Source organism: Mangifera indica, chromosome 3 (assembly GCF_011075055.1).
Source record: "Mangifera indica cultivar Alphonso chromosome 3, CATAS_Mindica_2.1, whole genome shotgun sequence".
NCBI classification, from domain to species: domain Eukaryota; kingdom Viridiplantae; phylum Streptophyta; class Magnoliopsida; order Sapindales; family Anacardiaceae; genus Mangifera; species Mangifera indica.
Window position 1 is genome coordinate 9044378 of NC_058139.1, and position 21850 is coordinate 9066227.

The 21850-nt window shown below is 33.8% G+C and overlaps 4 protein-coding genes across 9 annotated transcripts; 2 read left to right on the plus strand and 2 right to left on the minus strand.

Moving 5' to 3' along the window:
• Positions 1-426: 426 nt before the first annotated feature.
• LOC123212076 (transcription factor UNE12) lies at positions 427-6496 on the minus strand. 2 transcript variants are annotated; one of them, XR_006501498.1, is made up of 7 exons: positions 5945-6496; positions 4404-4523; positions 3173-3238; positions 2000-2065; positions 1297-1374; positions 849-1207; positions 427-734 (listed from the first exon to the last, which is right to left on the minus strand). XR_006501498.1 is itself a non-coding variant. In XM_044631113.1 (6 exons), the coding sequence occupies exons 1-6, from the start codon at positions 6290-6292 to the stop codon at positions 977-979; spliced, it is 909 nt and encodes a 302-aa protein (XP_044487048.1). In that variant the 5' UTR covers positions 6293-6496; the 3' UTR covers positions 427-976. The 2 variants fall into 2 exon arrangements, 1 of the variants encoding a protein (XP_044487048.1); XM_044631113.1 differs by having other exon boundaries at positions 427-1207.
• Positions 6497-8739: 2243 nt separating this feature from the next.
• Positions 8740-12723, plus strand: LOC123211408 (tryptophan synthase alpha chain-like). Its single transcript, XM_044630119.1, has 9 exons — positions 8740-9005; positions 9730-9876; positions 9957-10022; positions 10285-10393; positions 11444-11520; positions 11917-11994; positions 12131-12208; positions 12326-12385; positions 12463-12723. Exons 1-9 carry the CDS (start codon positions 8817-8819, stop codon positions 12595-12597), a joined length of 939 nt encoding a protein of 312 aa, XP_044486054.1. The 5' UTR covers positions 8740-8816; the 3' UTR covers positions 12598-12723.
• Positions 12724-13141: 418 nt separating this feature from the next.
• LOC123211410 (tryptophan synthase alpha chain-like) lies at positions 13142-16740 on the plus strand. The gene is made up of 7 exons (XM_044630126.1): positions 13142-14161; positions 14437-14545; positions 15564-15640; positions 15973-16050; positions 16189-16266; positions 16384-16443; positions 16523-16740. The coding sequence occupies exons 1-7, from the start codon at positions 14099-14101 to the stop codon at positions 16655-16657; spliced, it is 600 nt and encodes a 199-aa protein (XP_044486061.1). The 5' UTR covers positions 13142-14098; the 3' UTR covers positions 16658-16740.
• Positions 16741-17575: 835 nt separating this feature from the next.
• LOC123211409 (V-type proton ATPase subunit F-like) lies at positions 17576-19969 on the minus strand. Of its 5 annotated transcripts, none has more exons than XM_044630123.1 (6): positions 19811-19969; positions 19319-19390; positions 18687-18768; positions 18186-18268; positions 17806-17976; positions 17576-17728 (listed from the first exon to the last, which is right to left on the minus strand). In XM_044630123.1, the coding sequence occupies exons 2-5, from the start codon at positions 19379-19381 to the stop codon at positions 17812-17814; spliced, it is 393 nt and encodes a 130-aa protein (XP_044486058.1). In that variant the 5' UTR covers positions 19382-19390; positions 19811-19969; the 3' UTR covers positions 17576-17728; positions 17806-17811. The 5 variants fall into 5 exon arrangements, with proteins under 5 accessions (XP_044486058.1, XP_044486056.1, XP_044486057.1 ...); XM_044630121.1 differs by lacking the exon at positions 19811-19969 and adding an exon at positions 19678-19701; XM_044630122.1 differs by having other exon boundaries at positions 17576-17976; positions 19811-19968.
• Between the last annotated feature and the right edge of the window lie 1881 nt (positions 19970-21850).

Genomic DNA, 21850 nt, shown 5'->3' on the forward strand with positions numbered 1-21850 from the left:
ATATATTTAAATTGTCTATGTATGGTTTTCTTATGTGAAAAAATGACGCAAACTTTACTTGATTAGTATGGAATATGACAATGGCAAAATTGGGATAGGGCCACCATTTTTACGCTCCAGCTAACCGGCCACCGTCTGGTGAAAAATTCACCAAGTAAATCAAGGAAGACTTGAACTCTTATAAGCTTTCTTTGGAGAACATTTTGTTGTATGAGGTTGGTATTAAACAAGTTAATCTTCAGAATTAAAGAAATCAATAATGTTTAATTAGGAGATTAATTATTAAACCCATGCCCACCCCACTCTTGACTATCATCATCCTCTCTCTCTAATGATTCACACGCGAATAATGATTCAGGAGAATATAACCAAAAAAATTTTAAAAAAGGAAGTCAAATTTACTTTTTGAAACACAACCCACGCCTCTAAACCAAAGTAGGCACTATAATTTTCTATTCCGAGGCCCCGGAATTTTCAAACAACCAACCATTATCCATTCTATCTCTTCTTCATTTCATCTAAATTACAGTGATACAAATTTATATACTTATCTACCTCTTTTAGGAGGTCCCATGTTCCACTAACAAAAATTAGAGGCCCACTACAAAAGTGCTTGTGCTTCCATCGTTTTCCACTACCACCCCCACTAGTGATGCAGAAAAGCAGAGCATATCAAGAGAGCTTTGACAATTCCTCTTCTTTACTTGAGCATGGTAAAGACATCAAGGAGCTGCCTGTATTTTTTAAGGCATTGACATCAAAACCCTGTTTGACAAAAGCTGTAAAGAAATGGAAGAAAAAAGAAAAAAGAAAAGAAAGGAAAAAAGCAAAGAGCTATGGCATCTGACTTTGATTGCAATTTGAAGCCAGTGAACAACTTATTTTGTGGAAATGTGGGAGTGGGACCCTGGACAAGTTAGTGAGCTTTTTAGATGGGACCATGAGAGGGAGGAGGAAATGCCCTTTTGCTTAAAATCTATGAAGGAGGATTAGTCTCTGGCTTGACTATAGGAGAGGTATCTGGAGGTTGAGTATGGTAAATTGCCGTTGCCAAAGAGATAGGCATTATGCACAGAGCTTTCGATTGAAGAAACTGCATTGCAGCTCCAACATTTTCTTCCATCAGCTTTGCTACCTGCCTTTCTGTTCCATCATTTGACCATTTCTCCCAGGCTGGTTGGTGTCTTCCACCTTCCCCAGACTCATCCTAAAAAAAGAAAAACCCATTGTACATGAATTTGGGAAAAGAAACAATTGTTTATCCTCTGCATATCTAATCAATCATTTGTTTAATACCTCAACAGATGATAGTGGTACATCTGTTACTAGTGGAGCCACTGCACCAGCTCCGCCCAATCTACTCATGCTCAAAACCTGTTAATTTGATAAGATAAGATCACTCAACTTTAAACAATTTATGAAATTGCCATTGGTGGTCAGACTTAGTTTCTAGGAAAAAGGGGGGCACACACCAAGAAGAAGCCATTCACGAGTCTACCCACTGTTGCATAATATAGCATGATTCACCTTTAAAGGATCACCCATATCGTGATACATGGAGTGGAAATATTCTATTATCAAAAAAGGAGCCGTGTTCAAAGAGGTAATTATATGATTGTGATGGTAAACATAGTGTACCAATATTCATGACTCCTTAGGAATAGAATCACAAACAAAAGATTGATTCAATAATATCAAATAGAATACAGGCAATGACTATAATTCATGTGAAACACCAACATTAAAATATTAATGACTACTACATTGACATTAGATATTAATTTAGATAGGATGAAAGTAGGCGTTTATGTAAGTGTGGCATTGGTCAAAGCCAGTAACAGATTTTTTCAGAGATGTTACAACACAAATTCTTGCAAAAAGAAAGGAGTGTATGGTAAACTTAAACTTTATGAGTCAAACAGAACCTTAACTTGAACACTAAATAACCAGGACTACGATAAATAATTATGAAACCCAAATGAAAAATGGGATACTCTACCTTAACTTGGAGCCTCAGAAACTTCACATAATCTACAATTTCATCAAGCATAGCAGCTCGGTCTGTCTGCCAAGTGAAATGCATACATTAGAATTAGAGGAAAAATGATAATTATGCTCAACAAAACTGAGTCGTTAACTTCACCACTCTACCACAAAACACATCAATTCCCCAACCTTTCTCAAGACTCAATAATTATATGGCTCTGGCTGGGTTAACAATTATGACCAAATTTAAGATCTCACAGACCCAATCCTATTAATAAAATAATAAGAAAATATTATTTTCCCCAAAACTACAAGTCTATCACTTGATGAACTATTTCTAAATCCATCTCGAAAAACACTAGATCTCAATAACCATAAGCAGATCGACAAGGAAGAAACAAGTAATAAAACATCCAGTGTAAAATAGCAAACAAGCAACGAAAATACGTGTGATTTTATTGTATTTTTATTGAAAATACTTGTAGTCCAAAGGACATTTAAGCATTGAAGGAAAGACTTGAGGTAAATGTCATTTCTTGGAGACAGCCAACTAATTTTTCTGAAAAAGCCAAGCCAACAAATAGTTTATCAAGGCACATAAACATAAGTAAAATACACCTTTTAAGGCTTGAAAGTGGGAAACATGTACAAACCATTTAGAATGAGTTACATTCACGGTTGAAAATGTGTATCAGTCTAGAACATTGACCATAGAAATCAGAACAATCAAAACACTCATTCAAGCACTGATATTACCATCTGATGCCTAAAACTCTTTGGTATATGGATTTACAAAAACCTACATTATAGTAATGAGAAAGAAAGTAGGGGAGAGAAACCAAGATACAGAGAGAAACAATTTATCAGTAGACAGAAGCTGATAATAACAGAAGGAAAAAAAAAACAAACAGATATAAAGAATCTATAATTATAATATGAATTTCATGAACTCCTTTACTCTTTTAGGGTATGGTGATTTGTTTTTGTCAAGAAAACAGTTCCATGTAATTTAGGGAGAAAAAAATTTAGTAATTCACTTCTCTTTACTACTACTTTTTTTAGTAAGGGATAAAGTTCAAACATAAGAAACAAATATGAAATGCAGATTGCTTGATCCAAAAGAGAAGGGAAACATAAACTATTTGGCAAAATGATTCGTGAAATGACATAGAGAATGTGAACTCACCTTGTTAACAGTAGGGACTAATTCCTGCAACGCCCTGATTCGTTCTGCTATTCTTTCTCGCCGCAGCTGAACCAAAAGGAGAAAGCATTGGCAATTTTACAATTACTAAAGGAGTGAGTTTAAAAAAAAAAAAAACACTTAGATAAGCATATATTTACCACTCAATATGGAAACCAAGTAAATGTATTATTTACGACTGTGGGTGACTAAAAGAACCAGGTGGAGCCGAAACCGGTGGTTACCCAACATTTTAGTTCCGGTTCCAATTCCTACCTGGAACTGTCTTCAATAGGGTCAGTTTCGATCTCAGAAGTGGTGGAACCAGCACTATATATGTAGGTTTCGGTTCCACAATTTATAAGGAATCAGAACCAACAGAAAACCGGATCCAGAATTGAAAGGTGGGTACCCAGTCAGGTAGTATAGTTTTTTTCAGATCTGATGGGGAGAAAGGATGATAGTTCCTGAGGAAGGGGAGGTTTGATTATTTTTACAAGGATTCTGGTTTTAATGGAGGCCATGGGATTGTTGGGGCACAGATTTCATTGGGACGTGGGTTGACTTTCACACAAAAACACTCCAACGAATGAACTGTAACATTTGCATTGTAAGACGACGGTGTGACTAACCAGGGGCAGTTGTTCAAGGCACCTAATATTTCTTCTCTTTGGAATCTGGTAATGATTTCGTCTGCTAAAATAACCACTGTAAAGAAAATCTTATTTTAATATAAATAAAATGTTGTTTTATTGTGTTCTTTTGAGTGTTTATGATTGATTTATGGAGGTAGTTGTCGCTGCTGATGGAATGGAGACAACCGAGTGGAGAGCAGCACAGAGTCCAACCTACTACAAGCTTGGGGACTATGTTCCTGGTTTGAAGGTAAGATTGAACTTGAATAAGCAAATTTTTACCAGTGTTTAGAAAAAGAATACATTTGTTTTTGTCAACAATGCTGAGGACCCAGAACCAGTTGTGACCAGGTAGGTTTCAGATAGGAACCTATCCTCACAGGTTTCAATTCCAGTTTCAGTTCTGGCTTTTTTAGCAGGTTATGCAAACCCGCTTACCCTATTTACTACTCATGGCGAAGCCTCAATCTACTGGATCTAATCATATTTCCATAGTTACCAATCATTCCATTATTTTATGATGTGAGAAACAGACAATCACTTTAATGTTCTTGAACGATTTTTCTAGCTGTTTTGCAGGTATATTAAAATATTCTTACTCGTTCAGCAATGCTGTGTGGATCTGTGGCCTGTCCTCTCCTAGCTCGCACCCTAGGGCGCATTGCTGGAGGATGTGGAGCTGCAGGAACAGTTGTGGGCATTGGTTGTCCATGGTACACCTGCAAAAGGTTAGCAATTTCATCACAAAAGTCAATTTTCATACCTTCCCTAGAAACAATTGAAAAAGAAATATCCAGAGGAAAAAAAGAGCTTCTTATAGGCAGTAACAGACAAGAAGAAACAAGAACTGAAAATTATTCAACAAAATTGACAACACTGCACACCAATATTCAATGATAACTTTGAAATGATGTCAAGAGAAGAAGAGTGCATGTAAGATGTAACCTTTCCAGTTCGATGTTGAAAACAATTATAGGCTTAGAAGAACCTCAACAAAATCATTTGGAGAGCATAAGCAAATGGATTACATACACAACAGAAAATGAAAATATTCATATTGCTTGTGAAATAAAAACACGACAGCAACAAAGAGGACTTCTTGTCTTTCCATTTGCTGTAAAGTAACTTGTCTCATGTTTCTCTCCGTCGAAAAAAAGGGAGAACCCTCCCTCCCACTAAATCATACTTTGCTAGAATGCTTTTAGTATAGTTCATGCAAACACTACCTCGAAGAAATTCCCAATCTGTTCAAAGACTTAAATCATTCTTTTTTAGAAATTTAGTGATATAGGAAATCTAGTTCCAAATAACTTTTTTTTCATTTTCACTTTCTTTGTTGAAAAACATGGTGCATGAGAGGTGGACTTCTCCAAGACAATAGAAATGTTCAACTAGCACACGCTTTGGGGGACAGAGAAACATCCAACTCTTTAAATATGAAGTCCTGCAGATGAACAGGCAAATTTACCCCAAATGCCGCACACAGACAATACAGACATGAAGAACCCTTGAATCAAGAAGAATAAAGAATTCACTCTAATGGCATCCTAAACAAGACATTCGAGATAAAACTCTACAATTTCCAACACTAAAGCCCCATGTTGTACAAGAAAAGAGATATGCTGGGTATATACTTTTGCCACAGAAAAAGGGAGAGGAGACATAAATTTTACTCACAATCAAAAACCAATAAGTTTTATCATATTTTTCTCCCCTCCCAATGATTTATATTAATGCCGATTGATTCTACAGGGTCTTTCTTATATTGTATTCCTAGTTTGATAGAGCTCCAGAATCTTACAAGTCATAGCAGGACCTCCAAAACGAAACCGGCTGCATGTCTTCTCAGCAATCAAACAAAACATGACTAAATTGGGAAGAAGACAGAAATAGTCTCACTGATCCCGTAAGCAACTCATTGCTCACAAAACTTAAACAATGCAAAGAAGAAAATGAAAAAAAAAAAAATTCAATTCATGAATAAATCAATACTAAAAATCCTTAAAAAAAAAAAAAAGAGAAATTTCCTCCACTCAGCAATTCAACTGAAACTCGGGCAAGTCAACATACGCAAAAACACTAAAATTTTTTTTTTAACTTTTTACTTATAAAATAACATAAAATTAAAAAATAATCTTACATTTTTTACAGTAGAAGCTCTCCCTTCAACGAGTTCTTCACGAAACCGTTTTCCACTTCCCGAAGCTTCTTCAGGCTTCAGAAACCCTCCTTTACTTTGCTCCAAACTCAAACCTAACGGAAAAACCTGTCCGTGAAACCCACCGCTCACTCCGCTTCCAAGCGCCGAGATGTGGCTGGAGCCGTCACCAGAGCTCAGCTGCAGCATCATCGGCGCGGCAGCTCCAGCAGTCGAACCCAAGCCGCCGTCAGGAGCCGACAAGCCGGACTCAGCCGAACCGAAATTCGGGAGGCCGAGGATTTGCTCCAGGAAATCGTCGGTGGGAGGGTCGTTGGGATTATTAGCCATAGAAGTTAAGCTCAACTGAGTAAGAGTTAATTGAACGAGTTTAAAAGCATGTACACACAAAAATGTTAGAGAAAGATGGATTTTTTAATCTCAGTTTTCAACTTTTTGTTGAGCTGAGCTGAGCTTGGCTGCTTTTCTTTTTTCTCTCTACTGGTAAGGTTCTGAGACTCTAAGAGCAAGGAGCCAAAGGGACGCGAAAAGCGAATGGCTTTATCCTGCTTAAAAATGTTTTACTTTGTTTAAAAGGGGCTGGCTTTTATCTATATTACAAAGCTACCCTTTTATTCCTCCTCTCTTTTCTTTTTTAATAAGACCAATCATATTTATTACATAAATAAATCTAAAATAAAATAATTAAATTTATATTAAATAAGTTAAATAAATTCGAATTTTTATTTTAAAATTTTTGAAATTTTATTAATTTTTAGTCTTTTCTTTCTTCTTTTTTCAGTTTTCATGTTTTCTTTAATCTGACATTACTTTTAAGCTGACTTCTTTACCCACCAAGCTACTATAATCAGGGGTAAGCAAAACCCAAATTCAATTGAACCAACTAGTTTAGTTGGTCGTTGTTTTGTCTTGTATTATTTAATCCAAATTTAGTTTGTTTTGTTCTTCTATCAGTTTTAACTAAATAAGTTTTGAGTGTTTCCATTTCTTTCATATAGATTCATTGTTAATATATATATATATATATATATATTTTAAAAGAAAGGGTTTGGTTTGGGTTTTAAAGTATTCGAATTCAAATTAATTTGAATAAAAATTTAAAAAATGTAATTCAATCAAATGAATAATGTGTTCTAATATGAAAATAAAGCAATTTGTACTAATAATTAAAAATTATTAAAAATTTTATATTCCATATTTTCCTCGATACTATAGTAAGTAGGTAAATGTGACAAAAATTTTCAAATTCGACACCTTAAGACCATGTCAAACTAAACCAACCAATGTGGTTTGCGTTTTAGAATATTTAAATTAAAATTGGAGTAAGAATTTTAGAAGAAAAAAAAAATTTAAACAATAAATTAAGAGAATGATTAAGAATTTTACAAAATAAAAAATTAACATAAGAATGTGTTTAAATCAAGTAAAATTTTCAATTAAAAAAAAGGAAAGGACCATATATATGTATTATCAAGCCCACAAGTTTAGTAAGCTGTGAAATAAAATCATGTCTAATTTGATTTGTTAAAAATATTTAAAAAATTAATTAAAAATTAAAAAATTATAATATATTAGGTCAATCCAAAAAAACACGCACGTCAGTCTACTAAAAGATCATAGAAACATGACTTTAGACACCCTAAGTCGTGTCCCAAACCTTATGCTCTTGTTGGGCTGCCCTGACACAAAAGTTCGCAGGTGGCAAGCTTTGGTTTAGTTTGATCTACTGACATCACTTCTTATATTACATTTATAGTTGTAAATATCGTTGCTGTGAAAAGTTACTAATGGACTAAAACTTACTAAGCTCCTGTGACCCAGTTCGATCTACTGACATGACTTCTTATGTTAAATTTATAGTTGTAAATAGGCCAATCGATATTCCCCACATAAGTTATGTTATAATCTCAAATTTTCGTTTTTTATCTCTGATAATATTAAATACTCACTCATTAACAGTTAAAATTAACAAAACTTTAATTCTTTAAAATTTTATTTCTTTTTACCCCTTAAATTTTAAAAACTAAAATTTTTCCAACCTAAGTTTTAAAAAATAGCAATTTCATCCTAAGGTTTCTTTTTGAAATCTCTGACTTCATTGCCGACGGCCTCTCCCTCCCAAAGCATCCTCTCCTTTCGATGGTTTCTTTTCTTTCATTTGGACTCCCGATCGACGTCAGAGAAGCCATGGAAGACGAAGACGAAGTTGTCGTCTTAGTCTGGGAAGACAATTGTCTTCTTAGAAGAAGACCTCTGGGAAGACAAAGAACTTTGTCTTCCATGACTTCTCCAATGCCAATTGAGAGTCCAAATGGGAGGAAAAAGACAGTCGGAAGGAGATGATGCTTCGGAAGGGAGAGACCTTCGGCAATAGAGTGGGAGATGACGTCGGAGATTTCAAAACGAAACCCTAGAGTGAAACTGTCATATTTTAAAACGTAGGCTAAGGGAAACTTTTAGTTTTTAAAGTTTAAAAGGGCAAAAAGAGATTATATTTTAGTTTTTTTTTAATAGTATAGAGAAAATGATGATTTTACCCTTACCACCGTTAATTTTAACTACTCATGGGTGGGTATTTGATATTATCAAAGATAAATAGTAGAAACTTGAGATTGCACTATACCTTAGGTGGGAAATACTCCTTTGGCCTTGTAAATATCGTTGCTGTGAAAACTCACTTGTGGACTAAAAATTACTTTTTCAAAAGATGATGAGTAAAGATGACTAACAAATTAACTAAAAATGCAATATTTTAAAAACCTCGACTCTTCGCAACCCTCAACACAGCTGACTACTTAAACCAGCAGTTTTTGCCCTTGATGTCACACCCAAATTCTCCTTTCAAAACGATTGAATGGCTGCTGCTCTAAAGGCAACCTGCACCTTCATTCAATTGAAGACGCCTGGCTCCCATTCTTTCCCCCGTTTTACCTCTCGCACTACGTCACTTTCCACTAAAAGGTTAGCTCCCATGGCGTCTCTCGCCGTTTCTTCCTCTGTTGGTCTTGCTGAAACTTTCTCTAGGTTGAAACATCAAGGCAAAGTAAGTTCTGTATTTTACTTCTACTTTTGCCTCTATTAACTGCGTATTTTGTATTTTTGGATGGGTCGTTTCCTTAAGATTGATTGCCTTCAATGTAACTCTTGTGGTTGAGTTAGTCGGTTTGAATTTTTGTTTTTATGCTATTTCTACTGTTGCACTTTTCATTCTCTTATTTTCTTTCAAAGCATTTTCTAGTAGTTGATGATGTATTTTACATGTTAAAATGATTACTTTGTCTTGTGAATTTATGGGGCTGAACATTTTTATTTTCTCTCATTAAATACACAATTTGAGGTGCATGCGTATGGTAAAAGCATTATCCATGGCCTCTTATTGTATCATTTTATTTTATCAATGATGTGGTTGGGTAAGGCAGCAAGTTGGGAGTTTGAGAAGGATTGTGTGAATATTTTTTGTATCTAGTGAGTTTTTGTATCACCAATAGTTGAAACATTTAAAAAGACTCATTAAGACCGAACTTCAATAAGATTACATCTCAAAAGAAGAATGTGGTTGTGGAGTTTATACAATGCACTTAAACCTAATTCAATTGCATATACTGAGAAGAGTTTTAATCATATGTTGATTTATGAATATTTTTACTTAAATTTATGTATGATTAGCCATTAGTAGGTTTTATACGGACATGGGTTTTGATGGTTTTTCCCACAGTTTCATGTGTCCTCATAAAATTATTTGTTGATTATCTCTATTCTCTGTGAAGGTGGCCCTTATACCATACATCACAGCGGGTGATCCTGATCTTTCAACTACTGCAGAGGCATTGAAGGTGCTTGATTCCTGTGGAGCAGACATAATTGAATTGGGTGTTCCATATTCTGATCCTTTAGCAGACGGTCCAGTTATCCAGGTTTGAGAAACACCATGTTGTTTTTTGTTTTCACTTTTCTTAATAACTGTTTTAATCATGTCATTAACAATTTTGTTTAGGCTGCAGCAACACGTTCCTTAGCAAGAGGGACCAACTTGAGTGCCATTACTTCTATGTTGGAAGAGGTAACAAAATAATGCAATCCCATACTACCTACATATCTTAGAATGTCAGAATTATATATTTTCTAATTCAGATGTACTATTTTGGCACATAACAGGGTAAACTACTTTGCTGGTGGTTTGAAAATTTTATAATTCTTATAGTGGCATTATATCTCTTGAACTTGAAAAATGACACTTTCTTATACTTTTTCCATTCTTTGTTGAGTATTTCTATTTTTTGAGTCAAAATTTATGATCCTTCAGTTAATTGTCAACTGGATAGGTGGTTCCGCAATTATCTTGTCCAATTGCACTGTTTACATATTATAACCCAATTCTTAAGCGTGGAGTGGAGAAGTTCATGTCCACCATAAGAGATGTTGGTGTGCACGGTAATGTCTTAATTTTTTTCACCAGCTTATAAATTTCAAGCGTGATGTTATAAAATCTATTTGTTAAACTTATTATATTAATCAACTTTTACAAATCATGAAGCAAGCCATGGGGTTTAGGGGTGATCCCGAATACCTTGATCAAGTTCAAATAATTAGTATGGAAATAAAGTAGTTTGAAGTTCCTTGTCCTTGATAGTTTATTTTCATAAAGAAAATCAACTCTAGTTTTTGAATTATTCATATTGTTTATGCTTGTATTGTAATGAAAGGCCCTTTTTAGTGCAGAAAAATGCCTATATGCATTTGACTGACACCTTAACTCAGCAGAGTCCATCCAGTCCTGTTTATTGAAAAAATTGCATCCGTGTAATGGCCTCATTAAGATTTGGAATGAATGATTGTTTGGGGGAATCTATTTAGTCATTTTGGTGAATTATGTAACTCTGACATCTTATTAGAACAATGGTTTTTGGCTCAGTTATCAATGATGTTGGTTATTATTTCTCTCATGTAAATGCAATACATACACATGCAGGGGCAGTCGACGATTTAAAATTATTTCAGAAAATGTTAGTCTTTCATTAAATTCAGGGTACATACTGTAGTATAACTTTTTTCTTCTGTCAGGGATTAGTTCTCCTATTACTAGTCGATTCGCTTTTATTTGGGCTTTGTAAATGATGGTGAAAGGTTTCTGTTGTGTCTTTAGTGATAGTTGTTAAATAAATGCAAGGTAACACATTGGGTGAAAGTTATATTGTTGACCAATTATAGTAGACTGCAGCTTGGTCTTCTTTTCACAGTGGCAATGGACTTCTCAGTATGTATGCTAGTTCAGTTTTATTCACTGAAATGAAAGGAAAATAGAAAAAAACCTGTTTTAGTTGCTAAGGTACCAGCCTTCAGGACAAAAGATAGAAATGACATTTACAATCTCCAGGCTATATTATTGTTGCATGTTTCTTATATTTATACTGACTTTTTACACCCCTTGTTTCTCCATTTCTTTAATTGTACCAATGTCAATGACTCCACACTTGTTTGCAGGGCTTGTGGTTCCAGATGTCCCTCTAGAGGAGACTGAATCTTTAAGGAAGGAAGCCCTCAAACACAATATTGAGCTGGTATGACTATTCAGATTATTCTTTTTCTTGTATTTTGAGTTACGGATGAAGTCTTTCTAGCATGAATTTTCTTTATTGATTGCTATTCTGCTTAAAAAATATGGATGTATTCACTTTTCTTACCATGAATTTGAAAGTATGCTTTGCATCATTTAGGTTGTGATGCGTCCTTAATAAGGTGGATGCATAATTAGTTTCTTGAAACATGATTTAATTGCTTTTTTTTTTTTAATAGGAGAATATTTGAACTGTTATAAACTAGTTCAGCAGATCATATTGGCTTATAAAGCTTATTTGTTGCTAGAGTGTTTATCTCAATTCTTATGCTTACTTATATCAGGGCATGGGGCATTGTTTGTAAATATTTTGTATGTTTTCTCTTTCGGTGTGATTAAGGTTCTACTTACAACTCCAACTACTCCAAGAGAGCGTATGAAATCCATTGTCGAAGTAGCAGAGGGATTTGTCTATCTCGTAAGATCTTTTACTCTGAAGTCCAATGTCCTTATCATGTTTCTTTGATTCCACATATTCATGTTGAATTCTGTTTCCAGGAAAGATGAACTTCTAATAATTATTTTAACATTTTTTTATATTTACTGGATTATAGGTAAGCTCAACTGGAGTTACAGGGGCACGAGCATCTGTCAGTGATAAAGTTCAAAATCTTATCCAAGAAATTAAAGAGGTTTGTATCTGTAAATGTGTTCTGTTTTTTGTTGCTATGTAATCGGATTATTGCTTGGGTTATAGACTCATTAATGAAAGTATATCAAACATCTCCTGTCTCATTGTTTTATCAAAGGCATCAACTAAACCAGTAGCAGTTGGATTTGGCATATCGAAACCCGAGCATGTGAAGCAAGTAAGCATCGAAGCAAAAGCTCAATGCTTATATTATTGCTTTCTAAATTGTTACTCAAATATGAAATGTTACTCCAGGTAGCGGAGTGGGGAGCTGATGGCGTGATCATCGGGAGTGCAATGGTGAAGGTACTGGGCGAAGCGAAATCTCCGGAGGAAGGACTGAAAGAACTTGAAGTTTTCACAAAATCCTTAAAATCTGCATTGCTGTGAAACAATTTTGTGGCATTGAATTAAGATAATGGCTGCTGTTTTGAACTTCCAGTATACAGTGGAATTAAGTAAAGTAATTTGTATTGTCTGGAATAATGATTTATTTATGACATTTTTTATTTCATATATCTAAGCAAATGATTTCATATTTCTAAGCAAACGATTTTAGTGTAAACAAAATTGATATTTATAAATAATTAATGTGATTATTTGACAATAATAAAAAAATATAAAGAGATAAATTTATTGAAGCGTTCTACTATATTTAGAATTGTTGAAGGGTTGGGTGAGTCCCTATAATTTTGGGACAGGTTATGTTGGCCCGACACAAAAATGCAAGTCATGTTAAGGCTGCGAGCTTAGTGCGACAGGTCAGGCTTGCGAGTTTAGTTGAGCTGTGAAATATGACCCGTGGATCGGTTTAATATGACCTATAAAAAAATTTTAAAATTATATTTAAAAAAAAAAATTATAATTTACTAGGCCAATCGGCAAAAGTATACAGGCTAATGTACTGAAGGTTTATAGGGGCACAGACCTAGGGATCCTGAGCTGAGTTATCCCCCAACCTTGTTTTTGTCGAACTGGCATTGCTTGAAGGTCCATCAAGTAGCAGGCTTCAGCTGGGCCTGGCCCACTAACACCACTACTAATGTTGAATTTATAGGTGTAAATATCGTTGTTGTGAAAACTTATGGACTCACAATTAATTTTTCAAAAGATGAGGACTAAAAGGACCATCAAATTAACTAAAAATGTTTCCTGCAGGTGAAACTGTATATCGCAGCTTTTCTGGAGCCCCTTCCCGTGGTAGGCCAGGTTTTTCTTCATCCGCTGGCTGTCCTATTGCTGATGTGTATTAATGGAAATTCAACTGCTGAGTGTCATCTGCTGCCCAGTGAGTAATATCTGATGACTGGCGTTTGGCTGGAGCCACATGGCTGGTTTGGTTCTGTGTCGATGGGTTGCAGATGCTGGAAATTGGCAAAATCTGGTGCTGAATCTATTTCTGCTGATAGTGTGTATTGGCTTTCTGGAACTATGTTTGAAGAAGATGACTCATGTACATTACCTGATTCTATCATGGCCTCTGTTTGGTTCATTTGGAGGCCATTTTTGCTGCTGGTATGCTCTTGTGAGAACTAGAAATTGTTGCCGTGCCTCCCAACTGATTCTCCAGCGTGCCATCTGTTGCTCCCGATGGCTCTGAGCTGCTGCAGTCTAATATTTTGGTTCCTTGTGCTGTGTACTGGCATGGCGGCAACAGAAGCTGAGCTGCTCTTGTGGCATTTCTGTTGATGCCGAGCCTTTGTCTGAGTATCTACATGGTTTTTGGAGCTTGGGGCTGATTAAGTAGGGCTGGAAGATTGGGCTATGTTAAGGTTTTCTATTGAGGTTGAGTGTTGAATGGGATGCATTGTAGATTGATTTTTATTTTTTTTTGGCAATTTGTAGATTGATTATTTGGTGGACTTTGCCTCTTTAGTGTTTTTGGACACTTATGGCGGCCTTTGTTCATTGGCTTTATAGTCTATTATTGGAAATTATTTCTATGTTGAAAGAGGTAACAATATAATGCGATCCCATACTACCTGCATATCTTAGAATGTCAGGATTATTTATTTTTTAATTCAGATGTACCATTTTGATACATCTACTGTGGTTTATTAACAGGGTAAACTACTTTGCTGGTGTTTGAAAAAATCATAATTCTTATTGTGGCAATATTACTCTTGAACTTGAAGATTGACACTTGCTTATCCTTGTTCCATTTTTAGTTGAGTATTTCTATTTTTTGAGCAAATTTTATCATCCCTGAGTTAATTGTTGACTGGATAGGTGGTTCCACTATTATCTTGTCCAATTTCATTGGGTACATATTGCAACCCAATTCTTAAGCGTGGAGTGGAGAAGTTCATGTCCACCATAAGAGATACAGGTGTGCAAGGTAATGTCTTAATTTTTTCACCAGCTTATAAATTTCAAGTGTGATGTTGTAAAATCTATTTGTTAAACTTACTATATTAATCAACTGCTACGAATCATGAAGTGAGCCATGAGGTTTAACTTACCAAATATTTAGGGATGATCCCGAATACCTTGATCAAGTTCAATCAATTTGTATGAAAATGAAGTAGTTTGAAATTCCTCAATATTTTATTCTTATGAAGAAAATCAACTTTAGTTTTTGAACTATTCATATTGTTTGTGCTTCTACTGTAATGAAGGGCCATTTTTAATGCAGAAAAATGTTGCTATGCATTTGACTGCTACCTTAACTCAACAGAGTCCATCCATTCCGGTTTATTGGAAAAATAGTGCCCATGTAATGGTCTCGCTAAGATTTGGAATGAATGATTGTTTGAGGGAATCTATTTAGTCATTTTGGTGGATTATATAACTTTGACTTCTTATTAGAATGGTTTTTGTTTGGTTATTATTTCTCTCTTGTTCATACACAAGTAGGGGAAGTTGACGATTTAAAAGTATTTCAGAAAATGTTACTCTGTTATTAAATTCAGAGTACATAGTATGACTTTTTTCTTCTGTCTGGGATTAGTTCTCCTCTTTTGCTTTTATTTGGGCTTTGTAAGCGATGGTGAAAGGTTTCTGTAGTTTCTTTAGTGATAGTTGTAAAATGAATACAAGGCAACACCTTGGGTGAAAGTTATATTGTTGACCAATTATGGTAGACTGCAACTTTGTCTTCTTTTCACAGTGGCATTGAACTTTTGAGAATGTATGCTAGTTCAGTTTTATTCACTAAAGTGAAAAAAAAAAGAAAAAGAAATAAACCTGTTTTAGTTGCTACTGTACCAGCCTTCATGAGAAAGATAGAAATGACATTTACAATCTGCAGGCTATTTTATTGGTGCATGTTTCTTATATTTATACTGACTTTTTACACCCTTGTTTCTCCATTTCTGTAATAAGACCAATGTCAATGATTCAACACTTGTTTGCAGGGCTTCTGTTTCCAGATGTCCCTCTAGAGGAGACTGAATCTTTAAGGAAGGAAGCCTTCAAACACAATATTGAGCTCGTATGAATTTTCTTTATTGATTGCTATTCTGCTTAAAAAAAATGAATGTTTTCACTTTTCTTACATGAATTTGAAAGTATGATTTGCATCATTTAGGTTGTGATGAGTCCATAACAAGATGGATGCATAATCATTTTTTTGAAACATTATTTAATTGCTTTTTTTCTATAGGAGAATATTTGAACTATTATAAACTAGTTCAGTGCGTTGTATTGGCTTATTAAGCTTATTTGTTGCTGTAGTGTTTATCCTTATGCTTATGCTTACTTATATCAGGGCATGGGACATTGTTTGTAAATATTCCGTAAGTTTTCTCTTTTGGTGTGACTAAGGTTCTACTTGCAACTCCAACTACTCCAAGAGATCGAATGAAATCCATTGTTGAAGTATCAGAGGGATTTGTCTATCTCGTAAGATCTTTTGCTCTGAAGTCCAATTTCTTTATCATGTTTCTTTGATTTCCACATACTCATGTTGAATTTTGTTTCCAGGAAAGATGAACTTCTAATGAGTATTATAACATCTTTTTAATATTTACCAGGTTATAGCTAAGCTCAACTGGAGTTACGGGGGCACGAGCATCTGTCAGCGAGAAAGCTCGAAATCTTATCCAAGAAATTAAAGAGGTTTGTTTCTGTAAATATGTTCTGTTTTTGGCTGTTATGTAGTTGGATTATTGCTTGGGTTATATACTCGTTAATGAAGGTATATCACATATTTCCTTTCTCATTGTTTTATCAAAGGCATCAACTAAACCAGTAGCAATTGGCTTCGGCATATCGAAACCTGAGCATGCGAAGCAAGTAAGCACCGAAGCAAAAGCCCAATGCTTACATTTTTGCTCTCTAATAAATGTTACTCAAACATGAAATGTTACTCCAGGTAGCGGAGTGGGGAGCTGATAGCGTGATCGTCAGGAGTGCAATGGTGAAGCTACAGGGTGAAGCGAAATCTCCAGAGGAAGGATTGAAAGAAGTTGAAAATTTCACAAAATCCTTAAAATCTGCACTGCTGTGAAACAATTTTGTGGCCTTGAATAAGATTATGGCTCCCGTTTTGAACTTCAGTATACAGTGGAATAAAATAAAGTGTTTTTGACATTTTGTTTTACATATTCCTGCAAACGATTTTATTTACTTGCATGTGAAATGTTACCTATGAGAAACTTGAGAATCAGTGCAACTGCCTTAAGCTTTCCACACTGCAAATTGGTGATTTCAGTTTGTTCTCTTTCATTACCTCTGGAAGTTGTCCCATTTGGTGTCTTACTGTGTCATTTATCAATAATATTGATTATTCTACAAGTCAATTCCCTGTTACATGTTAGAATTGCTAAGATCACCCATATTTACATTTCAATGCACTTGCTTGGAGTTTCTCAGCGGAGATCTACTTGGGTGCTCTAAAGACCTTCATGATTCCAAATTAATGGAGCTCTGCATTTAATTTTAGTGTACCATAAACTACGCCCGTAACTCGGGATTGAGTCCGAAATTTTTTCGAACTTAGGCTTTATACAGGTTCATTCCAACTTCATTTGGTGGTAAGGGGATGATGGTGTAGAGGCTATATGCAGTGCAATTGAGGAACCTAGGGAGGAGTGTAGTGATGACTTTCAAAATGTAGTCACCGAAAACAGTGGACAGACTTGGTTGAGCACCTAAGCTGATTTGGGAAATCTCATGAATCTGCAAACTAGGAGTTCATCGCCATAGGGTAATTTAGAGCTTATGGCCAATAACTGGGTCTCCTCTACAAATAGCTCGAGTCTGTGAGTCAAGAAAAGAACTCAAATCTAAACTTTCAATACACCAACAAACCACACAATTAAGTGATTATGAATGGCTAATTATGCTTATGCTTATGCTTCTGCTTCCGGGTTAATTCCAGGGCATGGAACACTATTTGAAGACTTGTTACCCACACACACAAAAATAACTGAAATTTGTTGCATCCATCAAAGTATCTTTTACATTCACAAAATGACATTCAAATTCTTGCATATCCAGAGGGTTGCTTCACTTTGTTTCTTCAACATCATTTAAAAGGGAAACCATCACAACTTGTATTCCATTGCATTGAAAATTCCTAAATAGTAGATAGATAGCAACAATATATGATTCAGGGAAGGTAATATGAATCTGTAGCATCAAGTGAATATATACCTTGACTTAGCGTCTCCCAGATGCCACAGATTCTGCAGAGAAGAGGTACTTCACTCGTGAAAGAACTGAATCATGTGCAGGATCATATGGATGATCCTTAGAAGGAATCTCCAAAATTGCAGGGATTGGTTGTTTGTAGCTATCAACCAAAAACCTTATCATATTTGCAACCTGAACATAAAAAATATTGGTTAATTGATAATACCAAACAAGAGCAAAGAAGACTGCAAGCTAATCTCATTTCTACGGCATTATTACTATAAAGGAAAATTGAATTCACTATACAAGACCTCTTCATGTCTCAAATCAACATTTTATATTTACAAAAATGAAAAGAGATTTATTTAATAAAGCACACTACAGAATAAATGAGAACTTACAAACTGGCTAATCAGCACTATTGCAATATCCTCCCTGGATGTGAACTCTTTAAATGCATCTTCAATTTGTTTCACAGTAGTTTCTAAAAAACATAATAACAACGATTTTCAACATAAATATAAAATTTGCTCTGTTTTAAGAACAAAAATATTCAACTGCGACCATGAAGCAGTTCAATGAACATGGTCTAAACATTCAATACATATGAGGAACATACAGATTTATTTACAGGCTACTTCTTTTGCTGAGGAGAATGCTGAAAAACACAATTTCCCAAATGTATGCATTGATCCATAGCTTTGAATGGAAGATTTAGATTCATAACACAAAAGATTGAAAGATAAATTAAACAAAATTGTGAATCAGTTGCACATGGAGCACAATTCATCAGAAAGAAAATGTCTGAATGTAAAATTAAATATAAGAATCCAATAAAAACTATTTTTAAAAATTATATCCGCTAGTCAAATCAATAAAGCATTCGAAGTTCGGCAGCATACTTGAATCCACAATAAGGTAATTTGTTTTTCTCCGCAAGTCAACATTTCCAACTCCAGCAAGTAGAAATCCAACTACAGTGTCCTAAATTAAAGAAAAATTTACATGATAATCATTATCCAAGAAATTTCGCATCATATAAGGTGAAGTTTACAACCACTTATATTCTAGGAATTTAATTAGAAAAAAATTAAGAATTTAGAGAACAACATATAAAGCACATGAGGCATTGAATTAGCTAATGAGCTATGTGACATCATTGATATCACAGCTAAATTTTCGCAACAGCCATCATTGAGCTCAAGCACAATTTGCATTGCACAACAGTAATGCTTCAAACAACAAGTGTTTTAGAAGATCATGAGAATATCTAATGACAAGTGAAGCTTTTCCACAACAAAACCAAAATTTGATAGAAATTCTAATTAATTCAACAGAGCGGAGGGTTGGCAAACTCCAGGCCGAACTTGATTCTACAGACGAAAAAATAACCAGACAAAAGCTTACAAAGGACAACAAATTTCACCTTACAGTAAACAGTCTCCGGATAAAACATAAGTAAATGATCAATACAAACTAATATACAGAGTTGAATTTTGCTATAATCATAAATTAAAAGTAAATTATTCTTTACCTCATCGGCAATCATCGCGATGAGAGCTGAATCACTGGTACGAATTTGAGGTCTGTTGGCCATTCTAGATGACTAAAGAGAGAAAAAAAAGTAAAAATTAAAACAAAGAAATTCACAAATTAACATTTGATATATATCATTAAAAAACCATCATACTTCATTTCAAGAAAAGCACTCCAATGCATGAAATATTTAAAGGAAAAATAGCACTTGAAATACTGTTTACTGAGCACGTAAAAAGAAATATGGAGAAACAACGAGAAAACTAGATAAAATTTTCTTTTCTTTTCTTAGCTTTTCTCAGCAACCAAACAGAAACATCTATATGCAAGTTTATTGATAATCAAACAAAAGATTACAGCAAACATGTCGCATATCTCTTCATCGATAAATTTTGAACCATCCGTAGAAAAAAAAAATCTCTGGACAAGAATCGATTGTTGGAGGCGTAACCTGTGATCAGAAAGGAACAGGAAGAAGAAGAGAAAGTACCTTCTATGTAATTCAACTACTGGTACTCTCAGAGATGGTTTAAACTAGAACCTGCGAGAAGATATTATTCGAATCAGTTAAATAGTTTTTTATGGCAATGATGATGGCTGGAAATTTTTAAAGTTTAAGTGTAAACGACAGCGTTTTAAATCCAGAGGAAGTAAGAAGATCTCGAGTCCAACCTTACTCAAGTCAAATGTAAACATCATAACAACCAAAACATATCCCCTCCACCACCGCCACCACTACCACCACCACCATTCACTACAAATTCCGCACGTGCATAATTTGTTTTAAACATATGACAGCACTATATAAATCTCTTATGATAAAATAGAAAAGAAATATTTGACATGAGTGTATATTTTATATTGTTTTAGAGATATTAAAATTATAATTAATTAAACAGTTTATAAATTCTTTAAACAATTAAAAACATAGTTTAAATTATAAAACTCAAAAATACATATGTTTAAAATAGACAATACACTGTAGGACAAATATGTCCAAAATGGACAATATACCATGGATCAGGATATTTAACCAAAAATGTTACAAAACTGTAAAATAATCTGGAAATTATATATTTTTTCAAATACATGTAGGTTAAACGTCCTTTTCCCACCCAAAGATTGATGAACTGTCATATAACTCCCTTCCAAGTTTGAAAAAAAAAACATTTTCTAACCATATATTAAATTTTTTTGTTGTTTTTATAAAATCACTGAAAAAGACAAAAAAAGCTGTTAATCTTTATAACACTTTGTATCTAAATTTTTATTAAATATTTTTTTGTATTCTTATTTTATGTTAATTTTAATTATAGTAAAAAATTTACAAGTATAAATATAAATAAGATTGTTGATGATGTATAATTATATGTTTAGAGATGAATAATTTTTTAAAATTTTAAAGTGTTAATGATTTTTCCAAGGGATTATGAAAAAGTTATAAAAAGTTTGAGGGTTTTGGGGGTTCTTTTGAAAGTTGAAAACTCTATATGCACCTCAATAATTTAAAAAATAATTGTTGCTTCCTGCAGAACTAAACATACAAATGAAGAGTTTGTATCACTTAATTTTTTATATTTATCTTATTATTTTTTATATATTTATATTATGTTTTAAATAATTATAATTAAATTATTATTTATTTAATAATAAATTATATTTATTCTTAAATATAAAATATTTCAATTTAATTTAATTTAGGGCTTTTTTTGGCCAAATGACTATTTTTCATTCAAGATTTGATGTAAACCCAATTTTTCATTCGTTAATTATCAAAAACTCAAATACATACTCATTTATTAAATTTTACCTTCACTATGAGAGGTAAAATTATTATTTATTAAAATATTTAAAAAATTAAAAATTTATTATATTTTCACTCCCAGATTTAAAAACTAACAAACTCTTTTCACCCAAAGTTTGAAAAATTTACATTTTCCCATAGGAATTTTCCAACACGTTGCTAGTGGTCGGAAACAATGATGACGACAGCAACATCCTCACTCCCTCCATATTTCTCTGTCAATCTCATTCTGCTCTCAGTTAACCTCGACTTACAAAAACTCAAGACGAAGGCGTTTCTTTGTCTCTCAATGAAGACGATGATTCATCTTCTTCTTATTATCATCTGAGAGATGACGATGATGTGTCATTTTTGTTTTTGTATAGAAACGAAGAATGGTTTTTGTTGACTGAATTCTCTAGTCAATGACGATAAAAAATGGAACGGGAGTAAGAGAGAAGTAGGAAGGGAGGGAGAATGTTACCATTCCGTCTCTAACAATGGGCAATAGTGATTGGAAAAACTTAAAAAAAAAAAGTTAATTTTTCAAATTTTGGGCGAAGAAAGATTTATTAAATTTTTAAACTTTGAGAGGAAAAATATGATAAATTTTTAATTTTTTAAAATATTTTAATAAATAATAATTTTATTTTTAATAATAACAATAAAATTTAATAAACAAATGAATATCCAAATTTTAATAATTAACAAATAAAAAATTAGAGTTGCATCCATCTTTGGTGGGAA